Source organism: Muscardinus avellanarius (assembly GCF_963383645.1).
Source record: "Muscardinus avellanarius genome assembly, chromosome: 8".
Taxonomy (NCBI): Eukaryota; Metazoa; Chordata; class Mammalia; order Rodentia; family Gliridae; genus Muscardinus; species Muscardinus avellanarius.
Genome location: NC_137794.1, coordinates 94,704,768 through 94,720,738, shown reverse-complemented (window position 1 = coordinate 94,720,738; position 15,971 = coordinate 94,704,768). Strand labels below are relative to the sequence as shown.

At 35.2% G+C, this 15,971-nt stretch overlaps 1 protein-coding gene across 2 annotated transcripts in view; it reads right to left on the bottom strand.

Annotated features, from left to right (window-relative positions):
- VTA1 (vesicle trafficking 1) overlaps nt 1-15,971 on the bottom strand; it is a gene marked incomplete at both ends in the record, with an annotated part of 73,099 nt that overhangs the window by 12,886 nt on the left and 44,242 nt on the right. For both annotated transcript variants that reach the window (XM_080700637.1, XM_080700638.1), the window contains 2 exons: nt 3,791-3,967; nt 11,964-12,072. In XM_080700637.1, coding sequence (XP_080556763.1) covers nt 3,791-3,967; nt 11,964-12,072 — 286 coding nt within the window. The remainder of the gene's footprint in view (nt 1-3,790; nt 3,968-11,963; nt 12,073-15,971) is intronic.

The window sequence follows — 15,971 nt, the reverse complement described above, 5'->3', positions numbered from 1 at the left end:
TAATACATATTAAAGCACGAAATATTATCAGATTACTAGTTAAGTACCTAAGAGCTCTACTGACTAAACTGCGGGGATTCTGAAAAGGGAGACAAGTGGAAGTTAGATAACTAGAGAGACTATCCAAAAAGTATAACTCAACAGAACCCTGAAAGAAAGATATAGAGAGACAGAGAAGAGGGGCAAAAGGCAGGCTAACCGATGAGGAACATAAACCACAAAATATCAAAGCCTTAACAGAACTCTCTTATACCACCGCCATCACAACACAGATCAGTTTTATGTGTGAGGTGAAAAGGTTGCTATTAATTATAACATTCTCTACTATTTCATCTAACTAGATTTTCTACTAAGATCTGCAATATTTACAAACTGCAAGAAGCATTGTTTTCAGAGACGATAATCTGCACATGGTATTTGTGAGTGCTTAAGGAACAAGGGCCAGCACTGCCTTTTAAACAATCATTTCCCTACCCTTCTTGCGCCTCCTTTGCTTTATTATGGGAGAACTAAAAACTGTAAATTAGTACACACTATTCTTTTAAGCTATCTTAAGGATTTCCCTTTGATAAAAGTACATCCTGAACCTTTATATGAGAGAAAATAAATCATTCCTAAAGTGAGTAAGAGGGGAAACATCTGCTATATTTATAAACTAAAAATGTTTTTTTATTTTTTATTAGACAACTATGAACTGATTTTAAAATGTTTCAAGTAAAATAAAAAAATCTGGGGACTAAGAGGAGATTCCCAAATCTCATACCAATATTAAAGGGAAATACACAGCTTCAGAAAAGCAGGTTTTGATTTCACAGGATTTTAGTTTCTTGGAGAAAGAGAAATAGAAAGGAGGCGGCAAAAATATGAAGTAAAAAAGACAGAGCCCAAATTCTGGTTGTCACTGGATATGTTTTCTCTTTTGGAATGATTATTTAATCTCTCTAGACTATAAATGAGACTGTAGTATGTGCTATAGTTGCTGTAAGAATAAACATATAAATTACCATGACAATTATTTAAACACTTTTTGTAAGAATAAATTTGGACTTATATCATCTAATATTTATATTCAGGCCACAGATATTCTAACCAGGAGATATCTGTTGGTTTGACACATTTTATCCTTTTGGGTGTCATATTAAAATTGTGTTCTTTTCTTCATGTAACATAGAATAAATCTAAATATAAACTATATGTACATGTGACTTTATCTGAACTCTGCTCTACATGTACTGTTAAAAGCATAGATTCCTAAAGTTGCAATCTTAAAGGTAAAGGGGGAGCAGTAAACCAATAATTTTGGGAATTGAAAGTAGTATCTCGCAGAAAATCTTTCTGTATGTCTAATGTCCTACCTTCAGATGTGGTACTTCTCTTGATTCACAAAATGATATATATTTTTTACAGTACTGGAGCTGGAGCCCAGGGGTATTCTATCTCCGAGCTGTACCACCCCCCAGTCCTATTTTTAGTCTTTTATTTATTTTTTTATTTTTATTTTTTGGTGATACTGGGGTTCCTGGAAGCCCTTCTACCTCTGGGCTACACTCCCAGATCTATTTTATATTTTTATTTAGAAACAGGGTCTCCTAAGCCAGCGCGCGCGGCTGGCTTCGAACCTGCGCGATCCTCCTGTCTCCGCCTCCCAAGTGCGGGGATTACAAGCGTGCGCCACCACGCCCGGCTTAGTCTTTTATTTTTTGAGACAGGGTCTCAGAGTTGCGAAGGGCCTCACTAAGTAGCTGAGGCTGTCTGCGAACTATGATCCTCTGGTCTCCACCTGCCAAATGCTGGGATTACAAACATGTGCCACCATACCTGGCCAACAAAATGACTTTAAATGTTCATTAACCTGCCACTAAATTCCCTGAATCTTTGGCACACAAATAGGAAAAGGGGGAATAAATGAAGGAAAGTAAGCTACTCTATGCTGATTACTAGGTTTTGCTTCAGGCTTTGTTCTAGTCAGTTATAAATTTATTCCTTTTAATAATTAAAATGACCATGAGAAATAAGTATATGATTAATCTCACTTTAGATTAAAAACACATCCAGGTTGAAGGACACTGAATGCCTGTTCGGTTTGTGGTCTGGCAAGGGGCAGACACTGTACAACTCATATTATTTGCCTTCAGGAGGCATTGCCGCACCTCTGTCCTCTATGAGAATGCCTGTCTGGAACTTCTCACCAGTGAATAACACTTAAGTCCATTCTGAACAGTATTCACCAAAAGCAAATACACCAAAGTAGCTGCTTTTTTTTTTTAACTTTTTATTGGTGCACTGAAGTCATACATCTTAATGGGAGTTCAAGATGGTGTAGGCATAATTGCACACATCACCCAATTAGCCCTTACCCAATTCCCGCCCCATTTCCTCTCCCTCCCTCCTTCTCATGTTTGGCTTAGTGACTGACTTTGATATATTTGTTAATGTACATTATGAACATCAGAGAATTTCCCTCTTCCCCCCTCCCATCCCCCCAGGCCGCCTATTTGCTCACCTATAGTATCTCCTTCTTCGTCTAGAGCTGGTTTTGCTATCTATACTGCACTGGAAATATCGAATGTTTCTAAAAAGGTAATAAAATACTTCAACGGCGTTCCATGTACTTTTTACTTATAAGACTTCTGAAACTGGGCTACAAAACCTAGAATTAAAAGCTTTTAACTGTTACTCAATTTGATAAAAATGACAAAATGGTTTGGGTAACATGAGGTCAACAAATGAAACATTTTGAAGTGATGGGTGTAAGATAATACACATCAGAGCTCAAGGGATGATGCTCAGTTCACTAGTTGGAACATTCTGTAGTGTTTGTATAATTTATAGGTCACTCTTATGCTTAGGTGAAAGTAAAATTTAAAACAACTCTTGGAAAACATAAAAATAAATTAGACATAAGATTTAAATAAGGCTGTACATGGTTAATGGGAGGAAGGGGGATACCTTGTCAACAATACAAGTAAATGAGAATACTTTTGAAGATGTGAATGTATCTTTATTGACACTAACTTGTTATTGGATATCAGTTTGTCATTTTTTTCTATGAAAACATATACATGTAGTACTGATTTATTCAAAGACAGTTATTATTTCTCACTTTTCTCTGTGTGTGTGTGTGTGTGTGTGTGTGTGTGTGTGTGTGTGTGTGAGAGAGAGAGAGAGAGAGAGAGAGAGAGAGAGAGAGAGAATTGACCCAGGGGCTTTCTACACTCTAGTCCGTTTTATTTTTTATTTTTAAACAGAGTCTCACTAAGTTGCTGAAGCTGGCCTCAGACCCGCCATCCTGTCTTAGCCTCCCACAGGACATTTGTAACGTTGAAAAAAAGAACCTGAACCCCCTCCTTTTACCTGTTTATGATTCCACTGCCACTGAGACTCTGTGCCTCAATACCTGCTTCTCATAATGACACCCAAGTGCAGGGCGCAGACAGGATGCAAATTTTGCTATGACAGTGAGATCCTAACTGACATACCCTACGGAAAATTTCACTTACTTCAGTGCTATTCTCAAACTACAATGGAGAGAAAAGAAAAGCAGTAATACAAAAAGTATAGATGCTACTCTGATTAATAAAATGTTAATAGTTATCTATGCATATAATTGCTTGTCATTGCTCAAAGAGCTAGATTGTAATAAAAATTAAAATTTTAATGAAAGGATGGATTCACATATTACTTTAGGATCACCATCATACTTCCTGACCATCACTAAGAGGTAGATATATGACATGAAGTATGATTCTTATTTATAAAAGAGGAATTCAAAATTGTTTTGATTTCCTACCTGTGCTGTGAGGCACTTCTGCTGGTGTATTAGCTGGGGCGTGTGCGCCTGGAGGAATCTGTATTCCAGTATAGCTGCCTGCCGGCATGCTGCTTGGGTCAAAAGTTGATGAGGATGATGGCTGAGGTGGTTGAGTGGGCAGAGAGGTTGCTCCAACATCTTCATTTTCCTCAACATCTGTAATATAAAGACAATGTTAAAGGAGGTGTTTTGAAATACAAAGGCTGAGTAGCATTATTTTACTATATGTATAGGAAAAAAGGAACTTTCAAAGGGAATTCTACTTAAGGAAATTGCCAGTCTTTTTCTTGAAATAACTGTTTAAACTTTTTTATTTCTTAAATAAAAAAGTTAATTTTGCCTGATAATATAATTATCACTTCTTTTAGATTACTACTGTCTTTAAAAATTTTTCCTTTGTAGCCGGGCGTGGTGGCACATGCTTGTACTCCCTTAGGAGAATAAGACAGGAGGATCACAGGCTTGAGGACAGCCTAAATAACAGTGAGACTTTCATCAAACTAGTGAGAACTTGTTTCAAAATAAAAATAATAAATAGGGCTGTGGTTGTAGTTTGAAGGTATAATGCCCCTAGGTTCAGTCCTCAATATCACATAAGCATACACACACAAAACAAACAAAAACCAAAACAGAAAGAAAATTTTCTTTAAACTTATGAAAATCAAGAACATTTTTGACCCTGGCGTGGTGACGTACATTTGTAATCCCAGCATTTGGGAGGCTAAGACAGGAGGATCCTGGTTCATGGACAGCCTTAGCTACTACTTAGTGATGCCCTCTGCAACTCACTGAGACACTGTTTCAAAATAAAGAATGGAAAATAGGGCTGAGGGTGTAGCTTGGAGGCAGAATGTCTCTGGGTTTCATTCCCAGTACTGCCAAAAAAAAAAAAAAAAAGGGAACATTTTGGTAAAACAGGCCACATTTATGCTATCCAATATAAACTCTATTGTATAGCTGGTCAGTACTGACCATGTTTTAGATATTAAATGGTTAAGAAAAGGAAACATTTTGGTAAAACAGGCCACATTTATGCTATCCAATATAAATTCTATTGTATAGCGAGCGGGTCAGTACTGACCATGTTTTAGATATTAAATGGTTATATGCATTATTCAAAGTATTAAGTTAATAAAAAACAATGAAGTTTCACACTTAGTTAGCTAGGTAGAAAAAGATGAGATATTTTGTTTTAATAAGTTTTAGCTGTAGACTTCAAAAACATCATTAGCTGACCCTAAAAATTACTTGGGGAAAACTAAATTTTGGTAATACATTTAAAGTGACAATTATCCACTTTTGGAAATCATTTAACTAAGAGAAAAAGGAAACTAGAGATACAGAATTTTGAAACAAAATAAAATTTTTCTATCAGATTTTTAAGTATTTTACTATGTCTGATTAAAACATTTTCCAGGTGCAGAATTTTAAGTAAAAATAACAAATTTGCCTACTACCCTGAGATAGACACTTTACTATGTAACTTTTTGGGTGTACTTGTACTTTATATAAAGTAAAATAATTTCCCCGATATCAAAATGCTAACATTTATACATTCTAAGAAGGAAAAAAGCTCTCATTATTAAATAGCATTGGTGTGTGAGCAAAAGCTGGTAGATATTAGAGTTGATTGGCTCCCAATTGAGATCTAACCAGGTAAGGTTTGCTTTTGTGTGTTGTCTGTGCAACTGTCTGTGCAAGAGAGTTGTTTGAGACTTGAAATGTGTGTACGAATTTATATTCCCCTGAATTACTTATGTGCACCTGGGGAAGACTCCAGGAATACCTACAGAAAGTAAAGGTTGAAAAGTTACAAAGTTTGACTTCAAGAAAGTTAACTGTCTGTTAGAAAGGAAACAAGACTTTTCAGAGGAAGATAATAGGAAACAAAAGAGCTATAGTATATCTGCAACAAAAATTATTAGAAGTACTAGGAGGAAGCTAGGCATGGTGGCACAGGCTTGCAGTCCTAGTACTTGGGAGGCTGGGACAGAAGGATCACAAATTCATGGCCAGTCTCAGCTACTTGGTGAGGCCCTCCACAACTTTGTTAGGCCCTGATTCAAAAATAAAAAAATAAAACATAGGGCTTTGGGTGTAGCTCAGAGGTAGAACGCCCCTGGGTTCAATACCCAGTATGACAAAAGAAAAAAAATAGTACTGGGGGAAAGGGCAATGGGACAAGGTCAGGAGGAAACAACAGTCTGTGAAGAAGACCGCAAAATGACTCATAATTTGCTGGAGAAAAAGTTTTAAGAGAACAAAAAATCAGAAAGCAAAACCTCGGAAAGAAACGGCAAAAAGAATATGCTTCCATCTAGTTATAGCCATTATATTAGAGTTAAGAGAAATAACTTGCTGGAGAAAAAGTAGAAGAAAGGAAGAAAGTAAAAAATAAAAACAAAAAACCCAATAATTCGGAAAATAGGCAAAAAAAAAGTAGGCTTCAATCTACTGCAGCAACAGCAATTACATTGAATTTAAATGGACTAAACACTATTTGAAGTTCAGTGTTGGGAAACTTGGAAATCCTTATATTCTTTTTTCAGAGCATTCATGTTAAGTAAATAGAATCAGGTATATTTAAACTAAATGGATGAAAATAGATACAAGCAAACAAAATCAGAAATAACTAATTTTAGTAACATAAAACAAAAATAACAAAAGAAATGAATAAAAACCAGGAATAAAATAGAAATATTAGCAGAGATACAGCAGGATATTTCCTAATAATAAAAAGGTCACCAGATTGACAAACACGAAGCAGATAAAAACTGTGGTAACTAATATTAATATCAGGCAACCTGAACTCAAGACAAGGAATACTGATGAGACGCAATGGGATATTTCACAATAATAAGTAGTTTATAAAGAACATGTGGCTAATAAAAGAGCTTCAAATGAAATAAAACTGAGAAAACTAGTAAAATTTCCATAGTTGGAGATTTTAAGACTGTTCATTGTTTTACATTCACAATATACCATAACCAATAACTGCAGACTACATTTTCAACTGCACATGAAACATTCATTAACACAGCTTGTATGCTGAGTCATGAAATAATCTTGATTATCTCTGAAATACTGAAATCTTACAAAGTATGTTCTCTGACAAAAATGGAAATGAAGAAGAAATCAATAAGAAATCTAAAATACCCTCAATATTTTGAAATTAAAAATTAGTATACCCTAAATAATACATTACTCAAAGAAGAATTACAAAGGAAATTAGAAATATATAGAACTAAATGTAATAAAAGTTTATGGGATGGCACTAAACCAGTATTTAGTGGGATATCTATACATTTCAATACTTTTATTAGCAAAAAAAAGGCTAAAGCATGAAAGCTGTTTTCTCCTTAAGAAGCTAAAGCAATAGCAAAGTAAACTCCAAGTACAGAGAAGAAAAATACTTAAATATATTGTAAGATGTATAAAACTTCTACTCCAAAAAACAAAACAAGACAAAACAAAAAGTACTGCTGGAAGGAAATTGAAAAGGCTTTAATAAATGGAAAGATATATTATGTCCATGTATTAAATGACTCAAATTAAGATAGCAATGCTTTAAACTGATCTATAAATTCAATACAATAATGATCATAATCCCAGTAGATTTTTAATAGAAATAAAATTCGGATTCTAAAATTTATGTGAAAGCTAAAAGGAATTATAACAACTAAGACAATATTGAAAAAGAAGAGCTGAAGAACTTGTACTATTTGGCCACACGATTTGCTATAAAACAGCAGCAGTGGAGAGAGAGTGCCCTCTGCCAAAAAAATATTTGTCAATGTAACTGAATAGAGTCCAGAAATAGAATCCCATTTGTGTGTGTAATTAAATTTTTGGCAAAGGTACCATACTAAAATATGGCTAAATAAAGTACAGCTGCTTCTCAAGGTAGGAGTAGACTGGGAACAAGTATAAGGTGATTTGGGGAAGTGATAGAAATATTTTCCATTTAGAGAGGGGTATGTAGCAAAAGTCAGTGAATTATACTTTGAAGACAAGCAAATCTTATTTAAATGTTTTATGTAAAAAAGAAACATCAACAAATAAAAAACTATGAAAACACAAAACTGTATGTTTGCTTTTTACAGTGGTCCATGAGTCAAAGACTCTGATTCTTATCATTTATATTTTTCAGACATAAATAGATGAATGATTTGAAGCTAACAGGATATCAGTAATCTTAAGTGTTGAAGAATGATGGACTATATTATAATGTATAATTTGTATTCTTGATCTATCTTTATCAATGATATACTTTGTAGAATCTTAGGGCCCAGGTCTCGGTTTCTAAATATCACTCTCCTCTAAAAAGTACTTAAAAATCTTTAGAGAAAGGCTGATTCTAGTGCTGGGTCAATGAAAGAACTAGATGTACTTGAAGTATTGTGAATTATTAGACAGCACGGAAATACAAATCTTCAAAAATGAATGAAACATTTAAGAAGGAGCCAGAAGACAGTTTGGAAAAACTTCTGAATTTGAGACAATCTGACCATCATAATAAAGAATGGCAATAATAAATTACAATAACTGAATATAAATTCATAAGTCTAACTGGTATAATTAAATGAATAAACACAGAAAAGTCAGACTAAACCAGGATTGGGAGACTTGGAAAAAATTCTTAGGTCTGTTCATATTGTTAGACATTAGAAAGGTGGTTTTAGGGACAACACAAAGGGCAAGGCCAAACAACCATTTAATAAAGATCATGGGTACAACTCATGAACTTGATTCCCATCTTGGCAGATGCCAGGAACAAAAATGAACTTATAGCAGTAAAAACATAGTCAACAAGGACTGAAGAAGCCTGGAAGAAACTATATGGTTTGGACTTAAGATGGCCTCTAAAGCCTCATGCTGGAGCGGGGATACGACTGGAGATGAATCCCTGGGGATCTGGCCAGGGGTAATGTCTTTCCTGGGCTGGCCTGCTGCAGTGTTTCTCTCTCTGGTCCCTGCTACCATGAGCTAAGAGTGACTACTCTTCCTCTGCCATGCCCTGAGCTCTCTGCAGCTGCGACCTAGCCTAACATGGGCTAAAATACTCACAACTGTGAGCAAATAAAATCCTTCCTTCTTTAAGTTTTGCAAGTCAGATGTTTGGGTCACATTGATGAAAATTCTGTCTAGAACAGAGACAAAAGGAAGCTATAAAGCTATTCAGCTGCAAACTCTCCTATCCTTCTTTAGTTTTAAAGGGTAGGCCATTACCTCAATTTCGTGAGCAACATCTATTCCAAACAGACCAATGCTTTTTTCAGAATGTTACATAAACACAATTATACAATAGGTAGCTTGTGGTGTTTGGCCTTTGAGGTTAATCCATATTGTTGCATGTCAGCAATTCACTGACTAATTGTTTCGTACTGGACTGTAAGGACCATCCATACTTTGTTGGTTTATTCACAAACTGATGACATCTGGACTATTTCTAGATTGGGCAACTACAAATAAAACTGGTACAAACATTTATATACAAGTCTTTGTGTGAAGATTTGCATTTCTCTTGGGTAAATAACTAGAAGCGGGACTGTTAGGCCTAATTATACATACTAACTATATGTTTAGTTTTATATAATTCTTTCTCTTTTCTTTTCAATATAGCAGAGCTTCAGATGATCAGCATTCTTTCTAGCACTCAGTGCTATCAGCTCCTAAGATGTTAGCTACAGATTCCAGTGGGTGAGTGGGGTACACTGCTGTGGGGTTTTGTTTTCCCTAATGATTTTAAGGTTTTAGCATTTTTTTGGTGTGCTTAGGTACCATGTACTCATTCTGTTTTTGTACTAGGGATTGAATCCAAGGGCATTATAACACAGAGCTATGTCCCTTGTCCTTTTCTTTTTCATTTTGAGAAAGTGTCTCACTCAGTTGCTCAGGCTTGCCTTGAACTTGCAGTCCTCCTGCCTCAGCTTCCTGAGTAGCTAGGATTATAGACATGCATCACTATGCCTGGCTTACTTAATTCTTAAGTGATATAGACTGTGCACATATACAGAAATCACTAAAATGACCTAAAAGAAGTAAACTCTCCCTTATTTCATCAGTGCACATTAATTTACTAGGAACTGATTAAGAAAAAGAAAACTAAGAAGACAAATGTGTATAAAGGAATAGTACTAAAGAGCCATCCTTACTACTAGGGACAACAGTATGTATGTATGTATGTATGTATGTATGTATGTATGTATGTATGTATGTATATTATTTATTTCCAGAGGTATTCTACCTCTAAGCTATACCCCCAGTCCTATTTGCTTTATTTTATTATTTTGAAACAAGGTCCCACTGAGTGTGGTAGCCCACCCTTGTAATTGCAGTCCATGGAAAGCTGAAACAGGAGGATTGCACATTTATGGCCAGCCTCATCAACTAGGTAAGGCCCTCTGCAACTTAGTGAGACTTTGTTTCTAAATCAATCAATCAGTCAATCAATCAATCAATCAATCAATCAAGCAAGCAAGCAAGCAAGCAAGCAAGCTAGGGGTATAGGTCAGAGGTAAAATGCCCTTGGGTTCAATCCCCAGCACCCCTCCCACAAAATAAAAAAAAAAAAAAAAAAAAACAAGGTTCCACCAAGTTGTGGAAGGCCTTGATAAGTTGCTGAGGCTGGCTGTAAACCTGCAATCTCCTGTCTCAGCCTCTCAAGTACTGAGATTACAAGTGTCTGGCATGCCAGTTGGTTTCACAAAAGATTTCCAGGAAGCACTTAAGGAGTAGACAATTTCAAGGCTATTTAATCTATTCCAAAGCCTAGAAAAAGACAAAAACTTTTCAAATTTTACTTAGGAAGCATAACTTTGATATCAAAAAAGAAAACTGTAGGACAATTTTAGTTATGAATACCAATTCAAAGTTCTCGATGACATAGTATTAAGTAGAGAACTGAGTCGATCAGTATAAAAAGAAAAAAAAGAATCATGACAAAATGTGTTTAGTGCAAAATAAAAAGTTGGTTCAGTATTAGGAATCTTTTAATAAAATTCACTATAATAACAGACATAAAGATGAATTAGATTGGAGTTGGCCAACTCTGGTCAATGGCTGGCTCTAACAAGTGGCTGGCTGCCTGCTTTTGAAAGTAAGGTTTTACAGGAACACAACCATGTTTAATCATTTACATACTGTTTATTGCCACTGTTGAACAATAGCAGAGGGGGTGAACAGTTTCAGTAGGGACTGTGTGGTCCACAAGCTTAAAAATATTTTCTATCTGATCCTTAAGAAAGTATACTGACCCCTGTGATGATCAACTTCACAGTTACCTAAAAGTTACATAACAAAATGAAAGGCTCATTTAGAATTTTCCCAATTCAGAGAATGGTGGTTGTTAAGAAACTAATAGTTTATTTTTATTGATATCCTATCAGCAAAAAAAAAAAATAAGAGAAAAGCACTTTTCCATCATACATTAACTTCGGCCAAGAGAAATAATATCTTCATCCTTTTCATAATTAAGTTTTATAAAATTCACCAGAATGATGACATTTTCCTGCATACATAAAGTTAAAAAAAAAATAGCCAGGTGCAAAACAGTATGTGTCTTACCAATTGTGTAAAAAACAAAGTACAGATAAACATTATATTCCTATTTGCTTATGAACTCATGAAAGTAATCTCTATAAAGATGAAAAATTAAAAGTAATGTTTACTTATTTGAGCTTTAGTAGGATCTAAGAAGATGGGGAATATAGTAGAAATAACAAATTCACTTTTTTTATATACTCTAAAATTCTTCAACTTCATAATATATATTACTTACACCTCCCTGAACTCCTGCTCACACACACACACACACACACTCTTCAAGTAGATATATAAAAAAATAGTAGAATGGTCTTTGTGGTTTGTAAACATTTTCTAAATTATAAACGAACTGCCTTTTCTATGCAGAAATGAAATCCGATTACATGTAGAGAAGAGCCAAGCCACTACGCTGACGCGAACAAACCTTACAGCAGTTTGGCTTGAATCTCTCACCCTCCCTAAGTTTATGATTTTATACATAATTTCATGGATTTTGAATCTGATAGAAACAAGATAGTACTGTTTTTTTCCAAAAATTTTGAGTACTCTAGAGAACAATACTGATTATTCTACTCTATTATTTTATTTAGGACAAATTAATACATACCATTATCTTCATCAATTCCAACAGGACCTGCTTGAGGAGTCTCCCCATTCTTTAAACAATTATGAATATATGTTGCCTTCCACCTTGCATACTTTCTGTGTTTCACATTCTAAAAGAGAGCATCTTTATATTAACATATGATCAAAATAAGTAAAAATTAGCATTTACAACAGGTTATATTTCTAAGATAAAACTTAATTTTCCAAAATATTACCAACTGTCTAGGGTTGGACAGACTCCAGGGGAAGCTATCTTCATCATAGAGCATGCCCAATTCTCAGAGTCTGCAAAGGAAACATGGGAATGTCCTCCAGCAAAGTGCGCAACTCTATGCACAACGAAGGAATAGGCTAACTGGAATTTTAAGATTAAATATAAAAGACAGCAACAATATATTTAACTATTTTTAATTACAGATCTATACAAATATATAAAAAGAAAAAACTAACATGACATAATGGTTAGAACAAACATTAGATTGATAGTCAGGTGAACAACTTTTCATCGTATGTAACAGCTTTGAATCTCATAACCTCAGTCCAAAGAGGAGAAAATAATACCTAATTGTGTTGCTATATGAGGAACTAAAATAATCACTGAAGAACCTACTAACTGACTGTTCTTTCCTAAGTTCCATACTTTGATTTCCATTTTCTTCTAGGTCTGACTGTGTTTTGTTTCACTTTACCACAAACTTAACAAAAGAACTGTCCTCATTTAAAGTCTTTACTTCTTCACCACTTAATTTGCTTGGGGATGGGCACCTTTCCTTTTTCTTCCATTTAGCTCATGTTTCCTAGTCACACCAAAGGCCAGAAAGGTTGAGTATGCCCACGCCTTTCAATGGCGGGGAGCCCACAGGCAGCCTGTTCCTCCCTAGAGAAGAACTGCCCTAGCTAATGTCACTCACACGGCCTCCCCAGGGGCAGCCCCAAGGGACACTTTTCAAGCCTCACCTTACAAACCTCTCGTCAGCATACCAAAGCTGGGCCACTCCAACTGCTGTGAAACATCCTCCAACCCTTATTTTGTGACTCTTTATTCTCCTGGTTTTCTTCCAGCCATCTGTGGCTATTCAGCCCCTTATTGAAACTAAATATCCTGAGGCACTGTTAAAGTTATAGAAATTCATATTTTTCTCTATTTAAAAATGGAATATCTGGAAATGCTGGGCCCACCTTTATTTGGTAATAATTTCATAAGCCTAATAGAAGCAGCCCCCTTCACGCTGTATTCATCCTTTCTCCTCTCTACACTGCCATTTATTATGTATTGCCATGTATTATCTAATACGGGGCTATCCTCACTTATTATTCTATCAGGTTTCTATTCTATAAGCACAGGACTCCTCTCAAATAGCCTATTTTCTCTCTATACTCATTCTCATGGAATTAAATACTATTGGTATCCTTATAATTCTTAAGGTAGAGGGACATTCTACCTCTGAACTATGCCCCTTCCCCACTCCCTACCCCTTTCAATTTTTTATTTTGAAATACGATCTTGCTACATTACTATACACGGGCCTCAAATCTGCAATCCTTCTTTCTCAGCCTCTTAAGTACTAGAATTACAGGCATATGCAATGTGCCTGTTATCATTATTATTTTTAAATCAACCAACTATGTTACATTTCCCCTTGGATGTCATACATAAAACTAAATTGATCTGTTCAAACTGTTCTCTTTATTTCCTCTAACCTCTCCTCTCCCAGGGAATTTCATTTTCTCAGGTTAGAAATGTGCAGGACTCATTTTTTACATCCTCTTACCTATCCTGTCCCTAACTACCTCATTTAATTCTCTGGGAAGTAGGTTGATTTTGCTTATGGGACCTACCCTGAACTGTTCTTCATTTCCCCTTTTCTCTGCAACATTCCCCTAATCTGTCTCCTTACTCATACACTTGTCCTATGGCCCCCACTATATATATATATATATATATATATATATATATATATCATATATGTATATATGATATATATATATATCATATATATATATATATCATATATATATGATATATATTTGTAGTATTGGGGATGGAACCCAGGGGCATTCTATCCCCAAGCGACAATCCTAGCCCTATTTTTTTTTTCTTTATTTTGAAACAGGGTCTCAATGAGTTGCAAAAAGCCTCACTAAGTAGCTGAAGCTGTAGTGAGTTGTGATCCTCCTGTCTAGGCCTCCCAAATGCTGGGATTACAAGTGTGTGCCACCATGTGTGGCTTCCCACAATATATTTTTTAAAATCTAGTACTAGGACTGATCTTTCTAGAATATAAGACCTTTCATGTCAATCTTTTGAGTGGTATCTGATGCACTTAAAATATAAAAAAAACTCTAACCTGGGACACAAGAATCTACTTTACCTGACTTCCCTGTCCAGCCTCCCCTCAATGTCCCTATCTCGTTCACTCACTACCATCCAGCTCAGTGGGCACATTTTGAGATTTCTACACAGGCCATAGCTCACACAACCTGTTCTCTCCTGTCCCCCTTTTTTCTTACAGGCTAATTCGCCCTTACTAACTTATTTTTCATATGGTAGATCGAATTTAACAGGTTTTCCTGACCTACCCATCCTAGATGTCTTGGTAATCTTACACCTTTTCTCTGATATCTATCCTAATTTATAATTACATCTTTACATGTATGTTTATAACATATTCCCTCCTACCCCAAACACACTCACATATCTTAGAAAATAAGCTTATTAAAAGCAGAGTCTAGCTAGGCCGGGCGTGGTGGCACACGCTTGTAATCCCTGAGCTTAGGAAGCTGAGACAGGAGGATCACACAGGTTCAAAACCAGCCTCGCTACTTAGTGAGGCTCTCAGCAACTTATTGAGACCCTGTTTTCAAATAAAATATAAAAGAGGTCTGGGAGTATAGCCCAGAGGTAGAAAGCCTCTGGGTTCCACCCCCAGTACCACCACCACCACCACCAAAAAAAAAAAAAAAAAAAAAAGCAGGGTCTACACCTTTTGTTCCAACACATAGTAGTTGAATTATACACATCTCTAACATATGAAGGTTAGTTTCTAGATGATGTTATTCAGCTCAAAGTACAGATTTATTACTTCTGTGATAGTGTAATGAAGTAAAATTTCTCTGGTACATAATGAGCTATTGGCATTAGGAAGTTCAATAGTGTAATGAAGTATTATTTCTATATAATTTCAATAGTTTAATGGAGTATGATAGTGTAATGGAGTATAATTTCTGTGGTATGTAATGAACTAATGGTATTAGGAAGTTCAATTAAGGTTATTATATAGTTAAATTGAACAATTGAAAATTTCCAGTGTTCGACTGTTTTTGACCCATAGAGACAGCATTATCATAGTGACTCCTTTTCATCTTAGCAAACACAAACAAAAACAAAAACACTAAAGAACTGCCTTATTCACATTATCTTTAATTTTTCAAGATCCTGAACAACTGCAATTGAAGGTCTACAAATGCTACATTTTATCAAACTTAAGAATCTTTAGGTTTGCATGTCTACTTGAATTCAGTACTTGCAAAATGATATTCTTCTATAGTGTTCATTATAATCTTATACTTTAGTAATAAAAAATGAAGGTAATTAGTTTTCTTACATTTTTGTGTTTTAAAATGTCCTTCTGGGGAAAAACCAAAGATATGTATTTTTAACCTCAAAATTTTGGGAGGCTCAATAATACTTCTTATTAAGACCTTTAACATGGGAAATCCAAAATAAATGAATAATTACTTCCTTTCTTAGGGAGCTAATCAACTTACTATGGTACAGAATTAAAACATAAAATATTACTGTAAAATATAATATGTAGGAAATAGAAAATTTTTTTTTTTTGTATGTGTGTATGATACTTATGATTGAATCAAGGGGCACCCTACCTCTGAGCTACACCCCCAACCCTATTTTCTTTTATTTGGAAACAGGCTCTCATTGAGTTCAGAAGACCTCATTAAGTTGCTGAGGCTGGCCTTGAACCTGTGATCTTCTATGCTTCCCGTGTAC